The 23932-nt window shown below is 30.2% G+C and overlaps 1 protein-coding gene across 4 annotated transcripts; it reads right to left on the bottom strand.

Annotated features, from left to right (window-relative positions):
- Positions 1 to 3486: 3486 nt before the first annotated feature.
- On the bottom strand, positions 3487 to 23932 carry LOC7484591 (LEAF RUST 10 DISEASE-RESISTANCE LOCUS RECEPTOR-LIKE PROTEIN KINASE-like 2.5). Of its 4 annotated transcripts, none has more exons than XM_052448670.1 (9): positions 23008 to 23932; positions 22842 to 22871; positions 22658 to 22687; positions 22413 to 22457; positions 22221 to 22250; positions 21642 to 21671; positions 21316 to 21396; positions 20647 to 20791; positions 3487 to 4650 (listed from the first exon to the last, which is right to left on the bottom strand). In XM_052448670.1, exons 1-9 carry the CDS (start codon positions 23783 to 23785, stop codon positions 3657 to 3659), a joined length of 2163 nt encoding a protein of 720 aa, XP_052304630.1. In that variant the 5' UTR covers positions 23786 to 23932; the 3' UTR covers positions 3487 to 3656. The 4 variants fall into 4 exon arrangements, with proteins under 4 accessions (XP_052304630.1, XP_024444272.2, XP_002323916.4 ...); XM_024588504.2 differs by having other exon boundaries at positions 3487 to 4273; positions 20270 to 20791; positions 23008 to 23931; XM_002323880.4 differs by lacking the exons at positions 20647 to 20791; positions 21316 to 21396; positions 21642 to 21671; ... (3 more) ...; positions 22842 to 22871; positions 23008 to 23932 and adding exons at positions 5255 to 5341; positions 9479 to 9511; positions 9678 to 9707; ... (2 more) ...; positions 10899 to 10934; positions 11132 to 12051 and having other exon boundaries at positions 3487 to 4795.

The raw sequence follows: 23932 nt of genomic DNA, 5'->3' as shown, positions 1-23932 counted from the left end.
TTGTACTGTGTCGGGGCAGTATTTTTAAAAAATTAATTTTTTTCTTGTTTTAGATTATTTTTTTAAAAAATAATTTTATATGTTAATATTAAAAATAAAAAAAAATATTTTAATATATTTTTAAATAAAAATACTTAAAAAAAACCATTAATATAATAATAAAGAATACTCTATTATTAACCTGGAAGGGTGTAACTCAACTGGTCAGATTCTAGATTTGTTCCGTAGAGGTCACCAATTCAAGTCTCACAAATTTTTAGAGTTACTGAAATCTTATATGGCAGTTAACTTTAGAACCCATGAGATTAATTAAGGTATACCCGAGCACTTATGTTGATGAAAAATAAATTACCCTATCATTTGATCAATGATGTAACCCGACAATGATAGGTTATTTACATACGTTATTTCAGTAAAATAAGTTATGGAATACTACAGAAACGAATTTCAATCAGGAATATGACCATTTTGTTCATTGAATATGAATCATTAAATTCAAATTTTTAGTGCATGATAAAATCTAAAATAACTTAGTTTCTTAATATTTTATTTCTCTCATCTAATTTAAGTCATTAAATACAAAATCAACGATTGAGATTTGAAACATTACTAGTTATGTTCACTCGAAAACGTGAAGGGGTCCAGTCCCATAAAAGCTAGCATCATCAACTTTATTAATTAAATGCAATAAAATGCATAAAATATGAACAATCCAGTACAATGTTCTAATTTAAATTCAACCTTCCTGCTTGCCATGGGAATTGTAACTGATCAATATTTGCAACTTATTAATTTGGTCACAAAAGACCAAATCATAAATAAAAAAAGCTCAACATAATGAAATAGCTTAACTGATCAGGTATTGTGTTTGCTCCCTAATGGTCACGAGTTTGACTTCTCTTAAGACTACTAGAGGTTTACATGGTTATTAACTTCAAGACTCATAAGATTAGTCAAGATATGCACAAACTAATCCGAACATCTATATTAGTAATAATAATAAAATTCATTGCATGGTGAAAAGGAAAGGCTGCATAGTATTTTGAGCCACAATAAAACCACCATGTTTTTAATTTCTTTATAATTTTTAACATTCACGATATTAATTTTTTTAAAATATCTTGAATAAATAAATAAAACTGATTACACTTGGTTTGGGATTTAGCGAAAAATTAGAAACAAATAGACTACTATTATGTACACTGTAGTGGTCGGTGATTTGCATCACAGGAGCAAAAAGTTCACATCACAGTCGGTGAAAAACAAGTTTTGAAGTGCTTCCTGCCACATAAAACCACAGTCCAACACACCTCCTCCACATATGTTAATATTTATATATAAAATCAAACAAAGTTGTTAAGAATATATAGCATGAGAGGAATATATGTAGTAGAGAGAGGAGAGAAGGGCAAGGTGGGGCGGCCATTCTCAGAGGCATTAAAGAAAGCATGAGAGTCATTACCCTGGGCAACATAACACCAGAAAAGCACCAAGATCATCATCTTTAGACAACGTCCACATGATATCTGCCTTCACAGGGTGAAATTATGATTAGCCTGTTTGGAAATATGGTTGTGGTTATTTTTTAAAGTGATTTTTATCTAGAAATATATTAAAATAATATATTTTTTTTATTTTTAAAAAATTATTTTTGAAATCCGCGCATTAAAATGATTTAAAAACACTAAAAAATATTAATTTAAAACAAGGAAAAAAATAAAAAATTTTAATTTTTTTTAAAAGCGCTTTTGAAACACAAAAATAAACAGGGTCAAGAGACTCATGGCAAGTGCTAAAACAAAGGGCAATAGCTTTTTTATTTTTAAAAAAGCAAGAGAATGCACTTACGGAGTCTCTCGATAGTCAAACCTGTCATTCCATCATGTTATTGGATATGCCGTGATGTTCCTTTCCTCCCAGTTCGGTGGTGGTTGAGTGATTTGTTTTTTTTTTTTTTCCTCTCTCTTTTCCTTTGTAAATTGCAGATTAGTTTTTTTGGTTTTTAATATTATTACTATGGTCTTGTTTCTTTTAATTTTTTTTACTTTTGTCCTTGATTTAATGTAGAAGTTATGTTTCTTTTCAATTTAGTCCTTCAATTCCAATTTATCATGTATTAATTTTTTTATATTTAATCTTTATTCTTTTAGTTTTTAATTTTTTTTCTTACTCCATTTTAAAAACATTTTATTGCTTTTCAATTTCACAATTCAATCCAAGTTTATGGTGTATTATTTGTTTTTCAATTTTATCATTATTTTTAGTTTTTTTCCTTTTTATTTGAGTTATTGTTTTTTCAATTTAACACTCCAATCAGAAATTTTTAGTTGCCCTCTAATTTATCTTTTATTTTGATTTTAACCATCATTATTTTAATTACCATTTTGTTTTAAATTCTAGATCCTTTTGTGTTGTTAATTTTTTGCCCATTTTATTCTTGCAGGGGATTATTCTTCTTTATTTTTTTAATGTATGATGCTTTTAATTTAATGACCTGGATTACGAGTTTAAAAAGTTAACACGAGTCAACATTCTTTTTTACTTATTTTTTTTTCTGGTTTTATTATTCAACAAATGGTTTTTTTTGTTTTCTTTTACATTGCCTTTGTGGTTTTTTTTTTTTTTGCCCGTCAAGTTATCTCGGTCTCATGACCTAGACCACGAGTTTTGCAGGTTAACCTGAGTTTGCTCACTTCTTATTACATAGGTTACATGTCTATTGCACTATCTCGGATTGACTTGGGCCAGTCTTTTTTCCTTTTTTTTAATTCAATTTTGTTCTTCCATAGATTTTTCCCTAAATATTGTGAATTTTTTTTTAAAAAAATTATTTGTTTTTTATTATCTAATTAAAATAAAACCAACATATTAATCACATTCAATGATATAACATAAGTTATTAATTTCTTTTATTTCTTTAAACTATACTTGTCGCACCTTATACATAAAAAATTTGAACCGCAGCTTAGCCTCAACCCATTATTAGTGTGTGTGTGTGTGTGTGTGTGTGTTTATGTGTGTGTTTATACAAGACATTTACCCTATTCTGTTTGTTAAATTTTATTTATTCAAATATTTTTTTATTTAATCAAACTATAATAGAAAAAGACACACACACATTAAATTGTCTGGATAAAATAAAGGAAAACAAATTATGCAAGGTTGTATATATCATAAATATTATTTGAAAAAAATATTTTCATCTTAAAAAGTAAGTTTATCTATACAAAAGATTTTAAAAAAAACTATAGATGAATGCCAATGATGTCAGTGCCACAATGGACTGATCAATCGACAAATGCCAAGTATATCATTGATGCTTGGCATGTAGGAGTTAGAGTAAAGGTAAATGAAAAAGAGATTACGACTAAAAAAGAGATAGAAAGGTGCACAAGGGAAGTCATGGAAAGATAGATGGGGAATGGGATTAGAAGGAATTAAGATAAGTGGAAGGAACTAGTTAAAATGACATTCGATGAAGGTGGAAGCTCTAATAAAGAATATTGAAGATTTTATAACCAAACTTGCAAGCAAGTCCAATAGTTCCATGGAGCTAAATGGATAACAATATCCAATAAATCGATACAATCAATAAGGTTTAATACCTTAGTGAACCTATTATCAATATTAATAAATACATAGTTGTATTTTCATCATTAACGACCAAATTGATATGAAGAGTCGATACAATCATTTGGTGGATCTGATAACTTTGCTGGATTATCCCTATCATCATCTTCTGGTATATGTTGTAGGGTGAGAAAAGGCTTGGGAGGCATTTGTAGGGATTCAACATCTGACTCAAGCATCTCTACAACTTTATGCATTGAGGGACGATCACTAGGTTTTAGCTGTATACACCATAATGCCACAATAATCATCTTCTTTGTAGTTTTCTTTTCATATTCTGTGGTATTTTCTTGTACTTCTATGTCATTGCCTGCACTAACTTGCTCATAAACCCATGAAGGAAAGTAAATTTGGCTTGAATGATTTGCCAATGCATTCAAGTTCTTCCTTCTTCCTACCATGTCCATCAATAACATCCTAAAACTATAGACATCTGCTTTGTAAGAGACACCTCCAATATTTTTATAAAATAGTTCAGGAGCCATGTATCCTATCGTTCCTCTGGCGGCAGTGAGGGGCACAGTGTTATTAGATGTTGGGTACAATTTTGCTAGTCCAAAATCTGATATTTTTGGAACAAATTTTTCATCAAGCAAAATGTTGTGTGGCTTGATATCAAAATGCAAAATCTGCATATCACAACCTTGATGTAGATATTCAATGCCACGAGCCACCCTAAGAGAAATCTCATATATTCTCTCATTGCTTAGTGGGACACTACCTTGCTTGGAAAAAATGTACTTTTCAAGAGACCCATTAGGCATGAATTCATATATAAGAGCACGTTTCGATCCCTCAACTGTAAAGCCTATGAGTTGCACAACATTGACATGGTGGATTCTTCCAATTGTGGCAACTTCGTTGATAAAATCTTGTCCATTGGCTTTTGACTTGCCCAATACTTTAACCGCTGCAAAACGACCACTACGAAGCTTTCCTTTATATACTAAGCCAAAGCCTCCTTCACCCAACTTGTCTCTAAATCCAGTTGTTATCTTCTTGATCTCTGAATAAGAGTATCTTATTGGCATGAGATCATTTTCATGGCTTTGCAAGAATTTTTCAATGTTGTCATACATTAATAAATGTCTTCTTCTCCATTTGTAGATCAGTAAAATTACGAGACATGAAAACCCAGAAAGGAATAAAAGTGCACGATATATCCCTGTGTAAAGACATCACAAAACCAATCAATGTTAAAAACAGATACATTGTTTGTTGTTAGATTTCCATATCAACACTTTTTCAACGCTCTAATAAATACTTCTTGAAAGTGCTAACATGATGTTATTAAAGCAATTCTATGATACATACAATAAAATGAACCATACAACATTTTAAAAATACTCGGCAAATTTGTATGATTAAAAGCTTTTCTTTCCATTTCATTGAAATCATGATTTATAACTGAAAAGACTATAACAATGTTAATAAATAATAATTTGAGGCAAAAAATAATAAAACTTTGATTTGCAATTAAAACAATGAAATAGTTAGGAATCGATAAGAAGTATTTAAATTTTAAGGACTTATTTTTAACATCTAAACTGATGGAAATAAGCAAAAGGTAAGCATAGATTTAATATTTCACAATTAGTCCAGAAAAGAAACGTAAAATACTTGCCAATGAGGAGAAGTAACGTAATGAGCAAAACTGTGAGGATGCTTAGTAAATTTGAAGAGATGGTGCCCGTCATGTAATGACCATTTTCTGCCAAATAAAAAAAAAACCTTAAAAACATAAACAAATATTAAATAAGACTAAAATCCACAGACGGTTATATCCACTCTTTAGAGAAAGAAACATTGAAATATCAACTTAACATCCTGCTTGTTAAGAGGTGAAGGCTTGAAAAAGAGAAATGAGTGTATCATCTATTTGACATTAAGAACCCAGATATGAATGAGAGAGAACTCTCCAATTCTTAATAACGTCACTGAATCCATCCTTTCCCTGTCCATTTTTCTTCACAAACATAACCTAAGATTGTGTTTTACAGGAATAATGGATTAGATAAAGTTGAAGGATGAAGAAGAGAAATGATGAATGAGAATCAATTCATCCAAACCGAAAACATTATCCTCATTCTTTCCCTCTCATCCATCTAAAGAAGTTGAAGGAGAGGCATAATCCATCTAAATTGAAAGGTTTGAGACTAATATTGAATCCTTCCCAGTATCCTTATCCTACTTTCTAAAGGATGTATACATTCAATCCCTCTATCCTAATCGTTTCCCTCTCATCCATCCTCCTTCTAATTTCCCATAACAAGAAGGAATTGTTTTTTTTTTAAATAATCCTAGAGCAATTGCCTGTGAAAAATTGCTTGTGATCTTCAATGTGATCTTTCAATCTTTTAGATAGCTTTTAGTTATTGTTTTATGATAGAAAAAAAGGTGATACTAAGGACTTAAACTTATTTGGCTAAAGAGACAAAGAAAATGACATGAAAAAATATGTCCCCGTAACAATTTTTTAGTGAATTTTTATACTTTCAAAATAGAAGATACACAAGGAATATGTCTCTAGAGAAAATATCTATTATTTTTTATCCATAAAATATTCTTGTAAAAAAATCTTAATTCTAAAATTATCAAACTGAGACATGTAACGATAAAAATAGTTATTATCATAGTTTTAAAACCTAACGTGAGAGAAAGCTCGGGTCACGAGGTGGAAGGGTCAACTTAGGATAACCCTTAAACCAAGTTAACCCAATTTTTTTTTGAAAGGATCAAAATAATGTTTCGATAATTATTTTTTGCTAGATTGAGATTTCAGGTTAGTCGAGTTGTTTCATAAAATTTGGATATGGTTAAAGGGGATCACCAGATTCGGATCTTTAGTTGACCAAGCTGTTTTTGTTCTGGTTAAAAGGAATCTCCATATTAAGATTTCAGGTTAGCCGAGCTATTTTTTTCACTTTTTGATTCTAGTTAAAAGGGATCGTCAGATTGGGATCTTAGGTTGATTGAGCTTTTGGTTCTGGTTAAAGAGAATCGCCGAGCTATTTCATGGATTTTGGTTATGCGAAATTAGGATCTCAGGTTGACTGAGTTGTTTTAGTTTTGCTAATAGGGAATCTCCAGATCGGGATTTCAGGTTAACTGAGCTTTTTTAAAAAAACTTTTTAGTTCTGGTTAAAGGGATTGTTAGATTAGGATCTTAGGTTGACCGAGCTATTGGTTCTGGTTAAAAGGAATTGCTAGATTGTGATTTTAGGTTGACCAAGTTAAAGACAAAGACTAAGGTTCTGGTTAAAAAGGGTCTCTAGATTGAGATTTCAGGTTAATCAAGCTAAATGTAACATTTTTTTATTCTTGTTAAAGGGGATCGTTAGATTAGAAACTTCGGTTGACCAAGCTATTGGTTCTGGTTAAAGGGAATCTCTAGATTATGATTTTAGGTTGACCGAGCTAAAAACAAAGATCAAGGTTTTGGTTAAAAAGGGTCTCTAGATTGAGGTTTCAAGTTAACCAAGCTATGAAAATATTTTGGTTCTGGTTAAAAGGGATAGCTAGATTGGGATTTCAGTTTGACCGAGGTAAAGACAGACTACGGTTCTGATTAAAGGGGATCTCTAGATTGCAATTTCAAGTTAACCGAGCTAAAGATAACATTTTTTGTTTTGGTTAAAGAGGATTGTCAGATTGGGATCTCTGATTGACCGAGTTGTTTTTCAGATTTTGGTTATTGTTAAAAGTGATCGCCAGATTGAGATCTCATGTTAACCAAGCTATTGGTTCTGGTTAAAAAGAAACCTTAGATTGAGATTTCAGATTAGCCGAGTTGCTTTTCACATTTTGGTTATGATTAAAGGGAATCACTAGATTAAGATTTCAGGTTAGCCGAGCTGCTTTTCACATTTTGATTTTGGTTAAAGGGAATCGCCAGATTGAAATTTTAGGTTAGCCAAGTTATATTTCAAATTTTGATTCTAGTTAAACGGGATCATTAGATTGGGATCTCAGCTTGACCAAATTTTTTGTAAAGATTTTTATTCTGGTTAAAGGGAATCGCCATATTAGAATTTCAGGATAACCAAGCTGTACATAGTTGGATCATGGTTCTGGTTGAAAGGGATTGCTATAAAAACAGAGTTTCAGGTCAACCGAACTAAAAGCTTTGCAAAGATTAGTTTTGAAAAAATAGTTCGTTTATCTTTACAAACATACTACGCAAAACACTTAACAAATCTTTGCTTTGTAAGTATTGTAAAGAGAAGGCATCTGCTGCAACCTAATTTTTTACCCCATTTTTGAAATATTTTTGAAAAAAATGGCAAAAACAACAAAAATCTAAAAGTTACTTTCTTGGTGTATTTACATCACTTTTAGAGTCTTTTATAAGGAATAAAAAAAATTACTTTCGACGCGTTCAGTTGTTAACTTACGTTTTAAGTCGATGTTGCTTTTTTTTTTAAAAAATAAAATCATAATACAAATAAACTGTTTGTGTGATTTCCTTTGCTTGTAGGTCACGGTGAGAGCCACTGTTGGCAGAAGAAGGAAGAGAAGAAGAAGCCACCTCAGATCCACCTTTTTTTTCGGCAGTGAATGGAACCACGTGTCGACAGTGATGATGGCGTGTTGAACTCACATGCCACTGTTGTCTTTCCATTTCCAGCACTTTGTAGCAGTCTCTCAAAGCTATCCTTAGCCTCTAGAAGGTCTATTTTGGGATTTAGATGATTTTTTTTATGATTTGTGTTCAATTACAATGTTGTGTAAATGTTTGTAATTGTATGGGTGTGTGGGTTAATTAGTAAAAACAGATGGGTGTGTCTGTTTGTATTTTCTTATATGTTTTTGAATGTTTAAACCCAAAAAGACAAAAAGAATTAAATGTTTTTTTAATGCATATGTCTAAGTCTCTTTAAAAATGTAAAAAATCATATCTTGCTTAAAAAAAATAAAATACATGGTGTGTTTTAGTATGTTTATGCAATTTTTCAAAAATATATATTTGCATGCATTTTGGATTTAATAATCAGTTTATTGAATTCATGAGAATTTGATCAATATTTCAAATAACTCATAAAATTTTAGTTCATGAGAATTAATGGTCAATATTCTGGTATAAATGTTGGATTTACAAGTAGACTGGTATTTAAATATCAGGAATTGACTAGATAATTCTCATAATTATTCTGAATATTCACCAATTTTAATTGAGAATATTTTTTCACCAAAACAAACTAGTTGTGGAAAACCCTTCTGCCTTTCAAGATGGGTGAACTCTATCAGGGCACCTACATGAGTCATTTCTATAAGAATTTTTTTGGGCACACGAGTCCATAATAAATTTAGAAAGCAATATTTATTCACATAGATGAGTCTTTACCCTGAGTTATAAACAAACTATCGATTAGGAACCCATCAAAACCTTTAAACCACATTCAAACTACATAATGCAGCTTACCTCGGGTTAGGGGTATTAATATCTTCCCTAGCTACAATCAATCCCTTACTCTTGAAATCTCTGATAAGACTAGTATATCTGAGTTTTTCTAGCAGCCTTGAACCAAACAACTAGATAGTGACTTCCTAACACTCTCGACACCGCGCATCCACATGCGGCATATACCCATCATAAAATTTATTTTAAAAAATGTTTAAAACAAATGCCATTAATAGTTAATTTGATTGTAGTGCGTGTATATATATGTTAATAGTTTATGGATATATGTGCAGTTTTCAATTCATCATTACAATTCCGCAAAAATTGACACACATACGGTAGCAATAATAAGATGAATGGATCATATTAACCCGAATTAAGGAAAAGAAAATATTAAGTGAAATCTCTATTTATAGTAATTTTGCCTAATAAGGTATATAAACTTACTTGTGACCAAGCCGAATTCCAAATACCGTTTTCCTGTTACCAAAGAAAACATCAATGGATTGGAAAAACAAGGTCAAATGGTCAATGGCCCGCAATATGGCCCTTTCTATGAAATGCTTAAGGTAAATTTATGAAACCATTTTTCAGATTATTTTATTAGTTGAATATTAATAATAAAAAAAGAAGCAAATTAACTCACCCTTGGTTTGATCAAATGTCAGCCAGATATCTATATTCATAAAGAAGAAGAGAAAACTATTGTCAGCGTGCAAAATCTTGATAATGAATAAATAACAAGCCATGATATACATTGCAAGGACTCCAATCCATATATTCTTTTTGCAAAATTAAGCCACAATCAATGAGACATCAATAGTCCTCACGTACCTTGTAAATACCAGGTTTTTCGCCCTAAAAAAACAGTAGTGACAGTGTTAAAAATCTTATAATGACGTTAAATAAATCAACGCATGAAAGAAACATGATATGTCCAATATCTTATTTTATTTTGAGAATATTCAAATTAGAAAGTTTCAAGTAAAAGAAACAATTATCTTAATTATATATTAATTTTAATATTATTTTATAAATAAGTTCTAGAATTAGAAGTTTTTTGCACCTCATTGTTTTAGAAAAAACAATTGAGTCGGGGTGTCAATTTTTCTTTTATGAAATTAGGCTACTGTGTCATTTTTTTTCTTTTTAATTAATGGGCATTAATTAGAAGGGTATGAAGTAGCTACACATACCCGAAAATCATATCGATAGATATGATTATTTATTTTATTTATTTATTTATTATCTCATACCTTCCTTAATTCTCATTTGACATACTTAATAGGTAATAGAAAAGCTCTTACCAAGTTTTGTGAGTACCTCATCAGCCAGAAATTCTGCAAGAAACACAAACGATTGTTATTGTTATTAAATAAAAAAAAAATGATCTTGGTAATTGTACTGTTTACCGGGGAATATAGAAATATAATAACTAAATCATTGCCATGTGCTTTATTGGGAATATAGAAATATAATAACTAAATATAATAACTTAAATAATGATACAGATCATGGGAAATGTTTTTTAAAATTAGTTATAATGCTGTAGGAGAGAGGTTTAAATTTGAGAGAGAAATAAAAAAAAAGATATATTTAATATATAATTGGGGAAGGGGTGTTTAAAAGTTAGCCCAACTACGGGAGTAATTTGCAACCTTTCTAATAATAATAATAATAAAATATTTCCTTTTTTTTTTAACTAAATGTCGGTGTCTATATTTATAATATATAAGACTATGACTATGAAAACTCTGTTTTCAACCATGTATGCTGTTTGTTACCTTTGGAGCTAATTAAATAGAATATTAATTAAAAAATGAATAATATATGTAAAAAATAACAGCGATACGAAGGAGTTTTTTACCTGTTACAACTCTGATCGGATCATCCATGATGTTGGCTGTTTTATTAAAAAGAAATAAAAACAAAAGTCAAATTAAAATAATTGATTTAAGAGATTAATTGGCTGAAAACTTGAAATTGTGTTACGAGACTAATTTTTCCTTCTCTATTGTCTTGTAGAAGATTTCTATTAAGCAATACAAAAATAAAGCAGATACATTAATTGACCGAGAGAGAGAGAAAGAAAACACGTACAGTAGAATGAATATCCACAACTGTTCTTGTCCGCGGTGGCTTCATCAAGATAACTGCAGCGGTGCTCTTTGACAGAATCACAGCAGAATGAGAACCATGAAAGCTCGAACCCATCCACCAAAATATCATGGACATCAGTATACGACATATTGGCTTTGTTTTCTGGCAGAAGAGATCGAGGCAAAAAATAAATCAAATTTATAAGGCATAAGTCCGGCACATCCAGCAAGTCGGCACCAACCATGACGTAGGAATGACCTTCCATATTGATGGATCTGGGAGAAGAAACACTGCTAGAAAAGGCAGAATTATATGCAGTCGAATTGCCATTTATGCAAGAACTGGTATCCAAAATATAATCTGGAGGACTCGGTATTTGATTTTCGCAAGTTATAAAAATCAACTTAGGAAAGTCAACGATTGAGCTGAAAAACTTATATGGACGATAATCCACGAGTTGATGAGGAAGGGAGAAGCAATCATCCTTCTGAACAGAAGCATCCACAAGTCGAATTGTGAAGTCACTGTACCTGATTGCCTGAACATAATACTTTACCTTGTTCAAGATTAAAGTTGGACGAACGTTGTTTTCACAATCAAGTTCAAAATTTTGGTTGCCACAGCCTTTGGGATCGGTTTTTAATCGAAAAGGGTAGCTAATATTACGGATATTGCCACAAGAAGAAGGAGCGCAGTCATTGATGTTCTTTCTAGCACTGCAAGAATGGTGGGTGGATAGGGTAACTAGCAAGAGAAGGGCTACATGCGCACCAAAGAGGTGCCTTAATATGGCACTGAACATTGAGAGACAAAATTTTTATGGGAAATATAGGATATAACTATATTATGTGTTCTTGAGATGAGAACAATTAATACTTGTCTACGAATACCAACTTGGATCAAGACAAAAGCAAATCAATGGCCACAAATTATTGATGAGTTCAAAGTCTTAGCTAATACTTATCTACTAATGAGATAATGGCTACAAAAGTCAAAGTATCCATTAGAAGGCTTCATTGAGTTTATTTTAAAGCCTGAAATGAAGTGAATTCAACAGAAAGACTCAAATCTATCAATCTGGATATTTGTTTATTTTTTGGAGCATATCTAAGGGCTACAAAAGGGTTTTGGATGCGAATCAATTTAAATTGAAAACTAAACATTTATACCTTTCAAACGATATATTATAGGCCTACTAATTCATCTATAAAAAAAAGAAAAACATGTTTGAAGTTGGGTATAGAATATGCCAGCAAAGTGCAAAAACAGAAAATATATTTTTTCATTAAAAATTATGGATTCCATTAACTACAACGAGTCCTTAATATTATTCGGTATTTATGTGGCAGGATTTAACTCACTTATTTTATAAGGATTCCATATAAAAAAATTAATGCTTATTTTAGAAGGCATCAACCTTTTGTTCAACAAGGATTCTTCAACAATTATTTCTCTTAGGTATTTTTCACTATCATATGCGACAAAGGGTGGAAATAATTTTAGGCTATTGTTTTATTTATTTTTATTATTTTAAACCTTATTTTAACTAGTTTAGGCTTTATTTAAATTAGATGTATGTCTGACCCATTAGTTTTAGAATTACATATAAATACTCTTATGTAAGGATTTTTATTTAGTTGATGAATTTTTATCTAAGTTTGTCGTATATTGTGTGCCTTTTTCTCTTTTTGTTGTTAAGTGATTCTCATACTAAGTTTTTAATTTAACTTACAAACTCTTCGAATAATCAACTTCGTTATAATTTATATTTCTCATTCGCATCTCATCATAGGCGTAGGGTGGGAGTGACTAGTTGCATATAACTTTGGTTCTTTAAGGCAGGGTTTTTGTTGAGTCAAGTTAAAGCTTTCTTCAGACCTTAAATTATCGATCTAAGAGACAATTCTGCATCAGGTTGGTAACAGAGCATGACTAATTTCAGGTTATATATCTTTAATTTTTATTGTTATAAGTAATTTTAGGATTTTCTTTAGATCTTGCTATATCCAGGTTTCGCTTCTTGTTTTCCTTGGATTCTATCTCTCTATGAATTTGGCTATTACAACAACAAAAAAAAAAGAATCTTGATTAATCTTTGTGGTGTTTTGGGTTTTTTTTAAAAAAAAAAGGAAGAAGGAAGAAGAGAATCGGTTTTTGATAGGGAAAGAGAAAAAAAATCTTGAAGTTGCTGAAAAAAATCGCATACAAATAATAAATTGTGTTCATCTTTGAACTTGAGAAATTCAGCACCTATTAAAAAAAAAGAATCACAATCACAAACCTCGAAAGGATTCTTAGAGAAATAATTTGGAAATTTTAGATCTTGCAAGAACTAGCGTTTAGCCGAAACTTGTCTTGGAAATTCTTGGTGTTCTTGATTGATTTCTTGCAAATTTATGTAGTTTCTTGATTATATTGCATCAATTTCTTTAGTTTCTTGTTTTCTTGCATCATTTTCTTTAATTTCTTTAATTTTGTAGTTTTTCATTATTTCTTAATAATAATTGTTGCTTTTATTTGGTGTCTTCGTTTTCAACATTATATTTGCATAAGTTTACATTGCTGCTTGTAAGTTTGTTCTCAAGTTTTGTTTTGAAAGTTTGAATAATTCTTGATTTTGGAGTTTTTAAACATAAAATAAATCATTGTGTAATTTGGTTAATTGTTTGATAAGTTGTTAAGTTACTTTTAATAATCAAAGTATAGGAATAGAGTGGTAAAAGGCGTAGCGAGTCCATTAGAGTGAAAAGCCTCATAAAATTGCATGAAACACAAGAGAAGTGGATTTTGTTGTGAGAGTAAACATGTGAGGTTTGTGTGAGGAAAAAATTATTATTTTTTATTTGCTATTAACCTCTATTTCAGGTATAAACAATGTCTTTTAAAAGTGTTGAACAAAAAAAGACGAGAACTATAAAGGAAAGGCATGCTAAAATGGAAGCTATGATAAAAGTGTTAATGAGTAAGTTTGATGAGATGATTGGTAGACAAGGAGTTCCTAGTCATAAATAAAAGGAAGTTAAAATGCCTACCATTAGGGCTACAATGAATGATAAGAGTGTGGGTGATAATTCTAAAGAAAAAAAAGTTTTCAAAGGTTGATAATTAGAAAATTGCTATGAAATTGGTAAAGAAGCAATAAAGAGAGAACATTTTCCATACTAGATGTCACATTAGTAATAAGGTGTGTAGTATGATTATTGATAGTGAAAATTGTTCTAATGTTAGTAGTATTATACTTATTAAGAAATTGAATCTAAACATTGTTAAGCATTATAGATCTTATTTGAAAATATGTATGAAAGTGGTTAGTAAAACGTGCTTATCTAAAATTATTATCGGCAACTATTTTCATACAGTGTCGATGAAGGCAAAAGTAGGTAAAAAAAAGAAGCTTTGAAGGCTTAAACAAGACCAACTAAAGCTTAAAAAAGAAAGCAAAGTTGAGGAGACAAATAAACCATAGTGAGGCCATGAATTTAAAGAGTGAACAAAGAAAAAATAAAAGATGAGAGAAAAGATTTAGATTTTGCCGAGGAAGAAAAAAAAAGACAATTGAAGTTGAGAGTGGAAGAAGAAAATAAGGATGAGAAAACGAGTGAAGGAAAATATAGGTAAATACTTGAGTTTCTATACAAAATATAACGAGATCAAGAATACTTATTTTTCTGACATGCCTATGATTTTACTTGTGTCTAAGAAGATATATTTTAATACTAACAATCTTGATTCTTTTATTCCTAGTGTTGCTATATTTTTGTTATAGGATTTTGAAGATGATATGGAACAATCAAATTCGGATTTGAGCTCAATGTGTCCTATTACATAGCTTAATGTCAATAAACATAATTTTTTATTCGACATTTGGATCAAGTTGAAACTTTACCAAAAGTTTTCAAAAATATTTTTTTATTATCTTGGGTTAAAATTTTAGGACGATCAGAGTTTGATAAGACTTTTTGATAAAAGGATAGAAGTTGTTTTCCAATCTTGCTATGCATTTTCTTATGAGATCCATAGTAGTTTGCCATTGATAAAAGACAGTCAACAATAGTATGAAAAAGTATAAACATCCTATCTTTATACTTGATGATATTCTTAATGAGTTGCATGGATCTTATATGTTTAGTAAGGTTGATTTGAAAATTAATTATTATCAAATTAAGATGAAAGAATGAGATGAAGGGAAAAATAATTTTAAAGCTAAATGTGGATTGTTTGAATGGTTAGTCATGTTATTTAGTCTTACTATTGCACATAGTAATTTAATGATTGTGATGAATAATATATTGTGTGCATTAATAGGTAGCTTTGTTGAGAAAAAGAATGACGAGTATGCATTCCTAGCAAACAAAAGATAAAAAGGGTTGTCTTTGAACCAAGAGATTGAGTTTGGGTGTATATGCGCAAAGAGAGGTTTCCTGAACATAGGAAATCAATGTTGATGCTTAAAGGAGATGGTTCATTTAGAATCACTGAAGGAGTTAATTCCTACAAAATGGATTTATAAGGTAAGTATAATGCTAGTGCTATATTCAAAATTTTTTTTTTTAATCTTTTTTCTTGTTCGACATAGGTATGATTTGAGGTCAAATCATTTTGAAAAGAGAGGGGATGATGCGATCCTAACTACGACATCAAAGAATCTATTATGAGTGTCCATTGGATCTATTATAAGGCCTTAAACAAATTGGATCCAAGAGGAGTTTAATAGGTTAAGTCAAAAGACTTGGGTTAAAAAGGTTCAAATATACAAATATAGATTTTTGTCTACTTTTTAGGTCATATCTGAATCTACAAAAGAATTTTGGATGTGATTCAAATTGGGTTGTAAACTAGACATCTATATCTTTCCAACTATATATGGTAGGACCGCTACTTCATCTGGACAAGAGAGAATGACATATTTGAAATTGAGCTTAGAACCTATCAGCAAAGTGCGAAAATAGAAAAAATATTGTTTCCTTAAGAGTTAAGGATTATATTCACTGCAAAGAGTTCTTAATGCTATTTGAAACTCTTGTGGTAGCCTTTGACTTACTTATTTTACAAGAAATCTATATCAAACAAGAAGAATTAATTGGTAAAAAATCAATTCTTATTTTACATGACATCAAGTTTTTGTTTAGCAAGGATTCTTTAACAATTATTTCTCTTGGATATTTTTCACTATAGTATATGGCAAAGGGTGAAAAATAATATTAGCTAGACTAGTGTAGGATTTACATATAAATACTATTATGTAAGGATTTTTATTTAGTTGATGAATTTTTATCTAAGGTTACTATATATTGTGTTTTTTTTGGTGTGGTTGAGTGATTTTCACACTAAGTTGTTGATTAAATCTAAAAATTCTTTGAAGGATTAATTAATTTTATTATTATTTATATTTTTTATTCTAATCTTATTATAGACGTAGTGATAATTTACTTATAAATTTGATTTCTTAAGGCAATATTCTTGTGAGATGAAGTTGAAAACTTTCTTCAAATCTGAAATTAACAATCTTCGAATTATTGCACAGTCAAAGTCTCACTGATTAAGAAATAGGAAATTGCATGTGGCGTCTTCATGGCTTCCCTTACGAAGTCTAAATCCTCGTTAAAAAGTCAGAATGATGCATGTGGCGTGAAAAAGTCAGGTTAAGTAACCATTTATATAACTATTAAATTATCAAAAGCCTAATGGTTTCCTCACACAAAAGATTATAGATTGGAGCATTGATTTTCTTTTTTTTGGTTCCGGTTATATTTTTTTGTTATTAATTTATTTTAATTTTATTCTTTAAAATTATATTGATTGAGATTTTAGGTTGATAATTTGTTTTAATTTTTTTTGTCTTTCAAAGTTTTATAAAAAATCCTGCAATCGGGCCGGGGGACCAGATTGGCCATATAGGCCTGCTTGCTTGAGCTTTTTCTTTTTTAGTTATTTGATTTTGTTATGAATTGTTTTCAATTTTTTCCTTCAAGTTTGAGTTTTTATTTTTATTTTTTTTAATTTCACCATTCAATATTTTTATTGATATTGAATTGATTTTCATAATCTATTTTTGTTTGCTTTATGTAGAATTATCGCGATCTTACACGAATTTCTCAGTACTTAGTTTTTGCTTAATTAAATAAAAAATAGTTTCAAAGATTAATCAAATCATGAGTTTGACAGGTTAACCCGTGTTGATTTACATATTTTTTGTCCTTTTAAATTAAATATTTTATTTTTCAATTTTGTCCTTCAATATTGGATTGCTTAGGAGTTGAGTTTTATAATTTATTTTTATAGAGTTATCACGATTTTATGACTAAAATTGCATGTTCGACATGTTAAACCGGGTCAATTCAATATATCATTGTCTCATTATTTAATAAAAAAACATCATTTAATATGTCACTGTCTTAAAAATTGTAGTTTTTTTTAGCCAATAATTCAAGAAAGAGTTTTTAAGAAACTTATATAAAATTAAAATGTATGTTGGCTAATGATTAAACTGAACACTTTCAAATAACAAAACACAAAACACAAAACACATCATGCCACACTACAGAAACAACAGAGACTTAAAATAAATAATTAAAATTAGTTTAATTTTTAAATATTTAATATCGTTAACTAAGTAATTGAGTATTAGTACTATTAGCATTAGAATTTGGACCAACTTGTTCCCTTTTCTTGGACACGTAAGTTGATTTCATATCTTTAATCTATCAGAATGATAAAAAAAACACATGACGTGTCAAGATTGGCGGCGTCCGCAAGTCAATTCTGATGGGTACCTGTCATGTTCAACTATCGTTAATCTGAATGGTAAAACTTTTACGGGATGGAGGAAAAATGTCAGGAGAATGGTCAAAAATAATATAAAACTATTATTAAAATCTTATTTAATAATTTAAATTAGCTTTTATGCCGGCATGTTGTCTCTATGTTATTTTCAAAGTCTATTTTTATTAGATTATATAATAATTAAAATAGATTTTTACAAGACACCCACCAATCTAAATTATTGAGAAAAAAATATTCAAAATATATGTTTAGATTCTTTTTTCATTCTTCTATTTCTTTTTTCATTTGAAAAAAAAACATGATTTTTTTATTAGTAATATAGATTTTTGAATCAAAACTTAAAATTATTAAAATAAACATTCATAAAAACTCAATGATTTAAATAAAAGTTGAAAAAATGTATCTTTTCAATTAAAACTATCATTCTTTATTCATGGATTTTTTTAATAGACCAAAAAATAATCTTATGTTAAGAGAATATGAAGAGGAAAAAAAGGTTGACTCTACCAGCTTAGATTGGTAACGTTTTCTTACCTTCTACTTGTGTTTGAATTTGACTATATAATAAGAGTCTAACAAATCTTTCAAGAAAAGTCAACGGTCAATGGTTTGGGTTAGTAAAATGATAGGCTGTTGTCATGTCATGTGGATTGGTCAGTGTGTACTTGTCAAACTGCGTTTGGGTTAGTAAAATTCTTAAAAACTCGATAACGTTGTTTGATTTTTTTTAATAGAAAATATTTTTTTTAGAATATGGTTTTTATAAAAAATTAATTTTTTAAAATTAATTTTTTTTAATATTTAATATGGAGAATAAATTGAAAAATAATTTTCAGTATTTAATTGACTATATAATAAAAAATAATTTATAAATGTTTTAATTTTTTAAAAGTTTTTTTTATATATATAACATTGAATATAACTATTTAATAATAAAAGAATAAAAGAATGATAAATAAAAGCCTCAAAATAATTTTTTTAAATAATGAAAAAGCCAAATTAGTTCTGGAGCACAAATATGTTGGGTGCTTCTTTACTCGTTGCGGATGTAATTCAACACTTGAGGCGAGTGTCAATGCATGGTGGCAACAACACAGTGGACTGATCAATCAACAAATGCTGAGTATATCACTGATGTTTTGCATAATTAAGGGAATTCATGGAAGGAGAGAGTAGGAGTGAGATTAGAAGGAATTCATATAAGTGGAAGGAACTGGCCAAAGTGACAATAGATGAAGGTAAGCTCTGACAAGAATGTCGAAGAGTTTGCAGCAAAACTTATATGCGAAGAATATCGAAGAGTCCAACGGTTTCGCAGAGTAAAAGGTTCAATTTGCATGTTCAGTTGTTGTAAAATATGTTGTAGAAATCAACCTAATAAGTTATGGATAAAGATTTTCTGCAAATTCTGGTTTGTGTTCGTTATGCGAAGGAGATCATGCACAGAAGTAACCATCAACCGGGCTTTTATTAGATTTGACATTGCTTTATTAATGTTCCGAAACCCGAATAAAGCCCTTATCTTGTCGAATATGTACAGGTATTAGAATCATAAAAAGACCACTTGAAAAAAATTATAAAAATCTGATACATATTCAAATGTACTTTTTAATAAAAATACTTGATTGGATGATATTTATCCAATATCCAATTATTCGATACAATCAATAAAAGTTTAATGTAGATGGCTAATCCATTATGAAAATTAATAAACATGTACTCAGCTATACTCTTATCATTAACGACCAAACTTATATGAAGAGTCAATACAATTATTTAGTGGATCTGATAACCTTGTAGGGTTAGCTCTATCATCATCTTCTAGGATCTGATGTGGGCTTAAAAAAGGTTTAGGAGGTATCCGGAGGAAATCAACGTCTGATTCAAGCATCTCAACAACTTTATGCATTGAGGGACGATCATCGGGCTTCAATTGTATGCACCACAACGCCACAATCATCACCTTCTTTATTATTTTCTTTTCATATTCCGTGGCATCTTCTTGTATTTCTATGTCCTTTCCTTCACTAACTTTGTCATAAACCCACGCAGGAAAGTAAATCCGGCTTGAATGATTGCCCAATACATTCAAGTTCTTTCTTCTTCCTACCATATCCATTAATAACATCCCAAAACTATAGACATCAGCTTTGTAAGAAACACCTCCAATATTTTTATACAATAATTCAGGAGCCATGTATCCAATTGTTCCTCTGACAGTTGTGAGAGACACATTATTATTACCTGATGGGTATAATTTGGCTAGTCCAAAATCTGAGATTTTTGGAATAAATTTTTCATCCAGCAGAATATTGTGAGGTTTGATATCAAAATGTAAAATTTGCATATCACAACCTTGATGTAGATATTCAATTCCACGAGCCACCCCAAGAGAAATCTCATACATTTTATTATTGCTTAGTGGGATGCTACCTTGATTAGAAAAAAGGTACTTTTCAAGAGACCCATTAGGCATGAATTCTAATATAAGAGCACGCTTTGATCCCTCAACAGCAAAGCCTATGATTCGCATGACATTGACATGGTAAATTCTCCCAATAGTGGCAACTTCGTTGATAAAATCTTGCCCATTGGCTTTTGACTTGCCCAATATTTTTACTGCTACAAAACGACCACTTCGAAGCTTTCCTTTATAAACTGAGCCAAAACCTCCTTGTCCTAATTTGTCTTTAAATCCGTTTGTTATCTTCTTAATCTCTGAATAATTATACCTTATCGGCATGAGATCATTATCATGACTTTGCAAGAATTTCTCAATATTGTTATACATGGATAAATGCCTTCTTTGCCACTTGTAGATAAGCAAGATTATGAGACATGGAAAACCACAAAGGAATAATAGCGCATGCAATGCCGCTGTGTAAAGACATCACAAAAACAATCAATGTTGATAAAATATAGTGTTATTAGACTTTAATATCAATATATTTTTTTTATGAATAGAAAAGTGACTTTCATTATTATGTATCTCCATGTTGAGTCCTTCCAATTTAATAGTGTATCTATGAAAGCATATTTGTTTTGGAACATCAAATTCTTAGCTTAAAATTAAAATAAAATATTCATATAAATATTTCTTTTATTTTATGCTACGTGTGAATATTTGTGTGAGCATGCATGCTTTAGTTTTCCCCATGATTTTTATTTTAAACATTAGCTTAATACTTGTTTACATCACTAAAAACCATTTATATGAATATTCTAACTCTTAAAAATTAACTGTTAATTATGAGCCAAAACTTGGAGATGATCATTTCTTGCACTTAATTTTTCCTTAATCATGTATAGAGCTTATGCTATAAGATGAATTTGTTTTATGTCTGATGTACATGAATTGAATGTCTCACAATTACTCTAAAAAAGCAAAGTAAAATACTTACCGATGAGGACAAGTAACACAAGTAGCAGCGTCAAGAACAAATTTACGAGAATGATTAGTAAATTTGAAGCGATGGTCGTTCCTACAAGAAAAACACGAGGACAATTAATGAAAAAAAATCGATAATAATGAATAAAAAAAAACTAAGAATCATAAATAAATATTATATAAATGCAATGCTAGGTGACTTGTAATTCTCTTTTAATAAATCACTTGATAAAAGACTAATTGAAAGGTTATGAATCGAAAAAACAAGGTCAAATGGTCAATGACCCACAACGGAAATAATTAGTACTATAATACGAAGAAATTAACAAGTTAACTCACCTGGGTTTCGATAAGACATCGAGTTGTGATCTATATTCACCAAAAAAAAAAAAAAAAACAAGGAGAGGTGGTGTCAGAACGTAAAACCTTTAAAAATAAACAACAAAGAGTTTTATCTGACAATTGTATTAGAGTTTCAAGAGGATTAATTTTACTTGGGCAGACATATTAAAAAAATAATATAAAAATATCATTAGACATATACTTCAACTTTAATTAATAATTTAAGTTTTTAAATTAAAATTATTACTTTAATCACCAAACTAAATAAAGAATTTAGGTTTTTTTTTTTATATATTGAAAATAGAAATATCAAATCTCAACATGGTTTCGAGCTCAATAATGAATTCAAATAAATTGTTTGATTGAAAACAAACCCAAAAATAAGATTGCTCATCATATGAGTTTATTTTAGAATAAAAATTGAAATCTAGCCGACCGGTTTTGGTTATTCTAGTCATTAAGTGCTCAGAATCTTATTATTAAATAAATTAACAACATGATATTCATATAAATTCAAAAGATTAACGAATAAAAAGAATATATTAAGTTATTTTTAGAAGAAATAAATTAACTCACCTATGCTTCGATTTATTATCGACATGACACCTATATTTATATCAGACATCAAAGAGTTAGCATGAGAGTGTAAAATCCTGATGAATAAATAACAAAAGAACACCTTCTTTGCGAAGAAAATGATTAGGGTAAATGCAACAAGTCCAATCCATGTATTTCAAGAAAACAAACAAGACAAGCACTGGTCCTCACCTTTCAAATACCTGGCATTCAACCATGTGCCTTTCAACCATTTTGCTACAGCTCATGGAAACGGAAAAATCACATCAGTTTTCCCAGGATTATCAGCACTCTTTCTTGATATATCAAACTAAAAAAACTAAAGGATAAAAGAACATATATTTGGGATTTATAAGTTATTTTTAGGTTCTTGTACTTGTAAAATATTAGTGCTCTTTCTTGATAGTGCTATAATTAGACAAAATAAATCAACTCACCCATAATTCGATTTATTACCCAGTCGATACCTGAAATCACCAAAAAGATATTGAGTCATTGTCAGCGTCAAGGGTTCGATGAATGAAAAACAGAAGAAAACCTTAATATATATGATCGAGCCCAAGGCATATGCAACTTTTTGTAAAATCGAGCAACAGCAAATAAGATTCCAATAGTCATCACCTTTTAAATAACAGTCTATCACGATTCCAACTGCAATATTTCAAGGAAAAGAAAAGGTCGTATCAGTGTTCAAATCTTATTTTAGCATTACAAAGATCAACGATATTTAGCTTTTATCATTCTAAAATAAAGCAAATACGGTATGGATAATCATAGGCATGCTTACCACAGTAGGAGACCATGGCTGTTTTATCAAGGTACCCGCAGCGGTTCTCTCTGACAGAACCACAACAGGGCGAAAACCATGAAAGCTCGAACCCATATACCAAGATATCATGAACATCTATATACGACATATTGGTCTTGTTTTCTGGCAGAAGAAATCCAGGCACATAACAAATCAAATTTATACGGCACAAGTCTGGTATGTCGGCCATTTTAACACCACCAACCATGACATAGGAATAACCTTCCATATTAAAGAAGCTGGGAGAAGAAACACTGCTAGACGAAGTAGAATTATATGCAGTGCTACTGTCATTTTTGCAAGAAGAAGTGTCCACTATATAAGCTGGAGGATTCAGTATTGGATTTTCACAACTTATGAAAACTAACGTAAAAGAGCTTTTGACTGAGTAATCTAACCGGCGAAAACTAAGTGGATGAGGGAGGGAGAAGCAATCATCTTTCTGAACAGCAGCATCCACAAGTCGAATTGATAAGTCACTGTAATTGATTGCCTGAACATAATATTTTACCATGTTCAAGTGTAAAGTTAGGCGCTCGTTGTTTTCACAAGCAAGTTCATAGTTTTTGTTGCCACAGCTTTCGGGATCGGTACTTAATCGAAAAGGGTAGCTAATATTATGGAAATTGCCACAAGAAGAAGGAGCGCAGTAATTGTTGGTCTTTCTAGCACTGCAACTATGGTGAGTGGATAGGATCACAAGCAAAAGAAGGGCTGCATACGCACCAAAGAGGTGCGTTGATATTTTACTGAACATTGAAGGAGAAAACTTTCAGAGAAATCAAATAATCGCTTTAGGTTTGTAAGATCTTGGGAATAATACTCATCCACAGACTACGAATGCCATCTTGGATCAATACGAAAGGAAATCAATCAATGGTCACAAATTAAAGTCTTTGAATTA

The sequence above is a fragment of the Populus trichocarpa genome, chromosome 17 (assembly GCF_000002775.5).
Source record: "Populus trichocarpa isolate Nisqually-1 chromosome 17, P.trichocarpa_v4.1, whole genome shotgun sequence".
In the NCBI taxonomy this organism is placed as follows: domain Eukaryota; kingdom Viridiplantae; phylum Streptophyta; class Magnoliopsida; order Malpighiales; family Salicaceae; genus Populus; species Populus trichocarpa.
The sequence above is the reverse complement of the archived record's forward strand: the minus strand, read 5'-3'. Positions and strand labels throughout refer to the sequence as shown.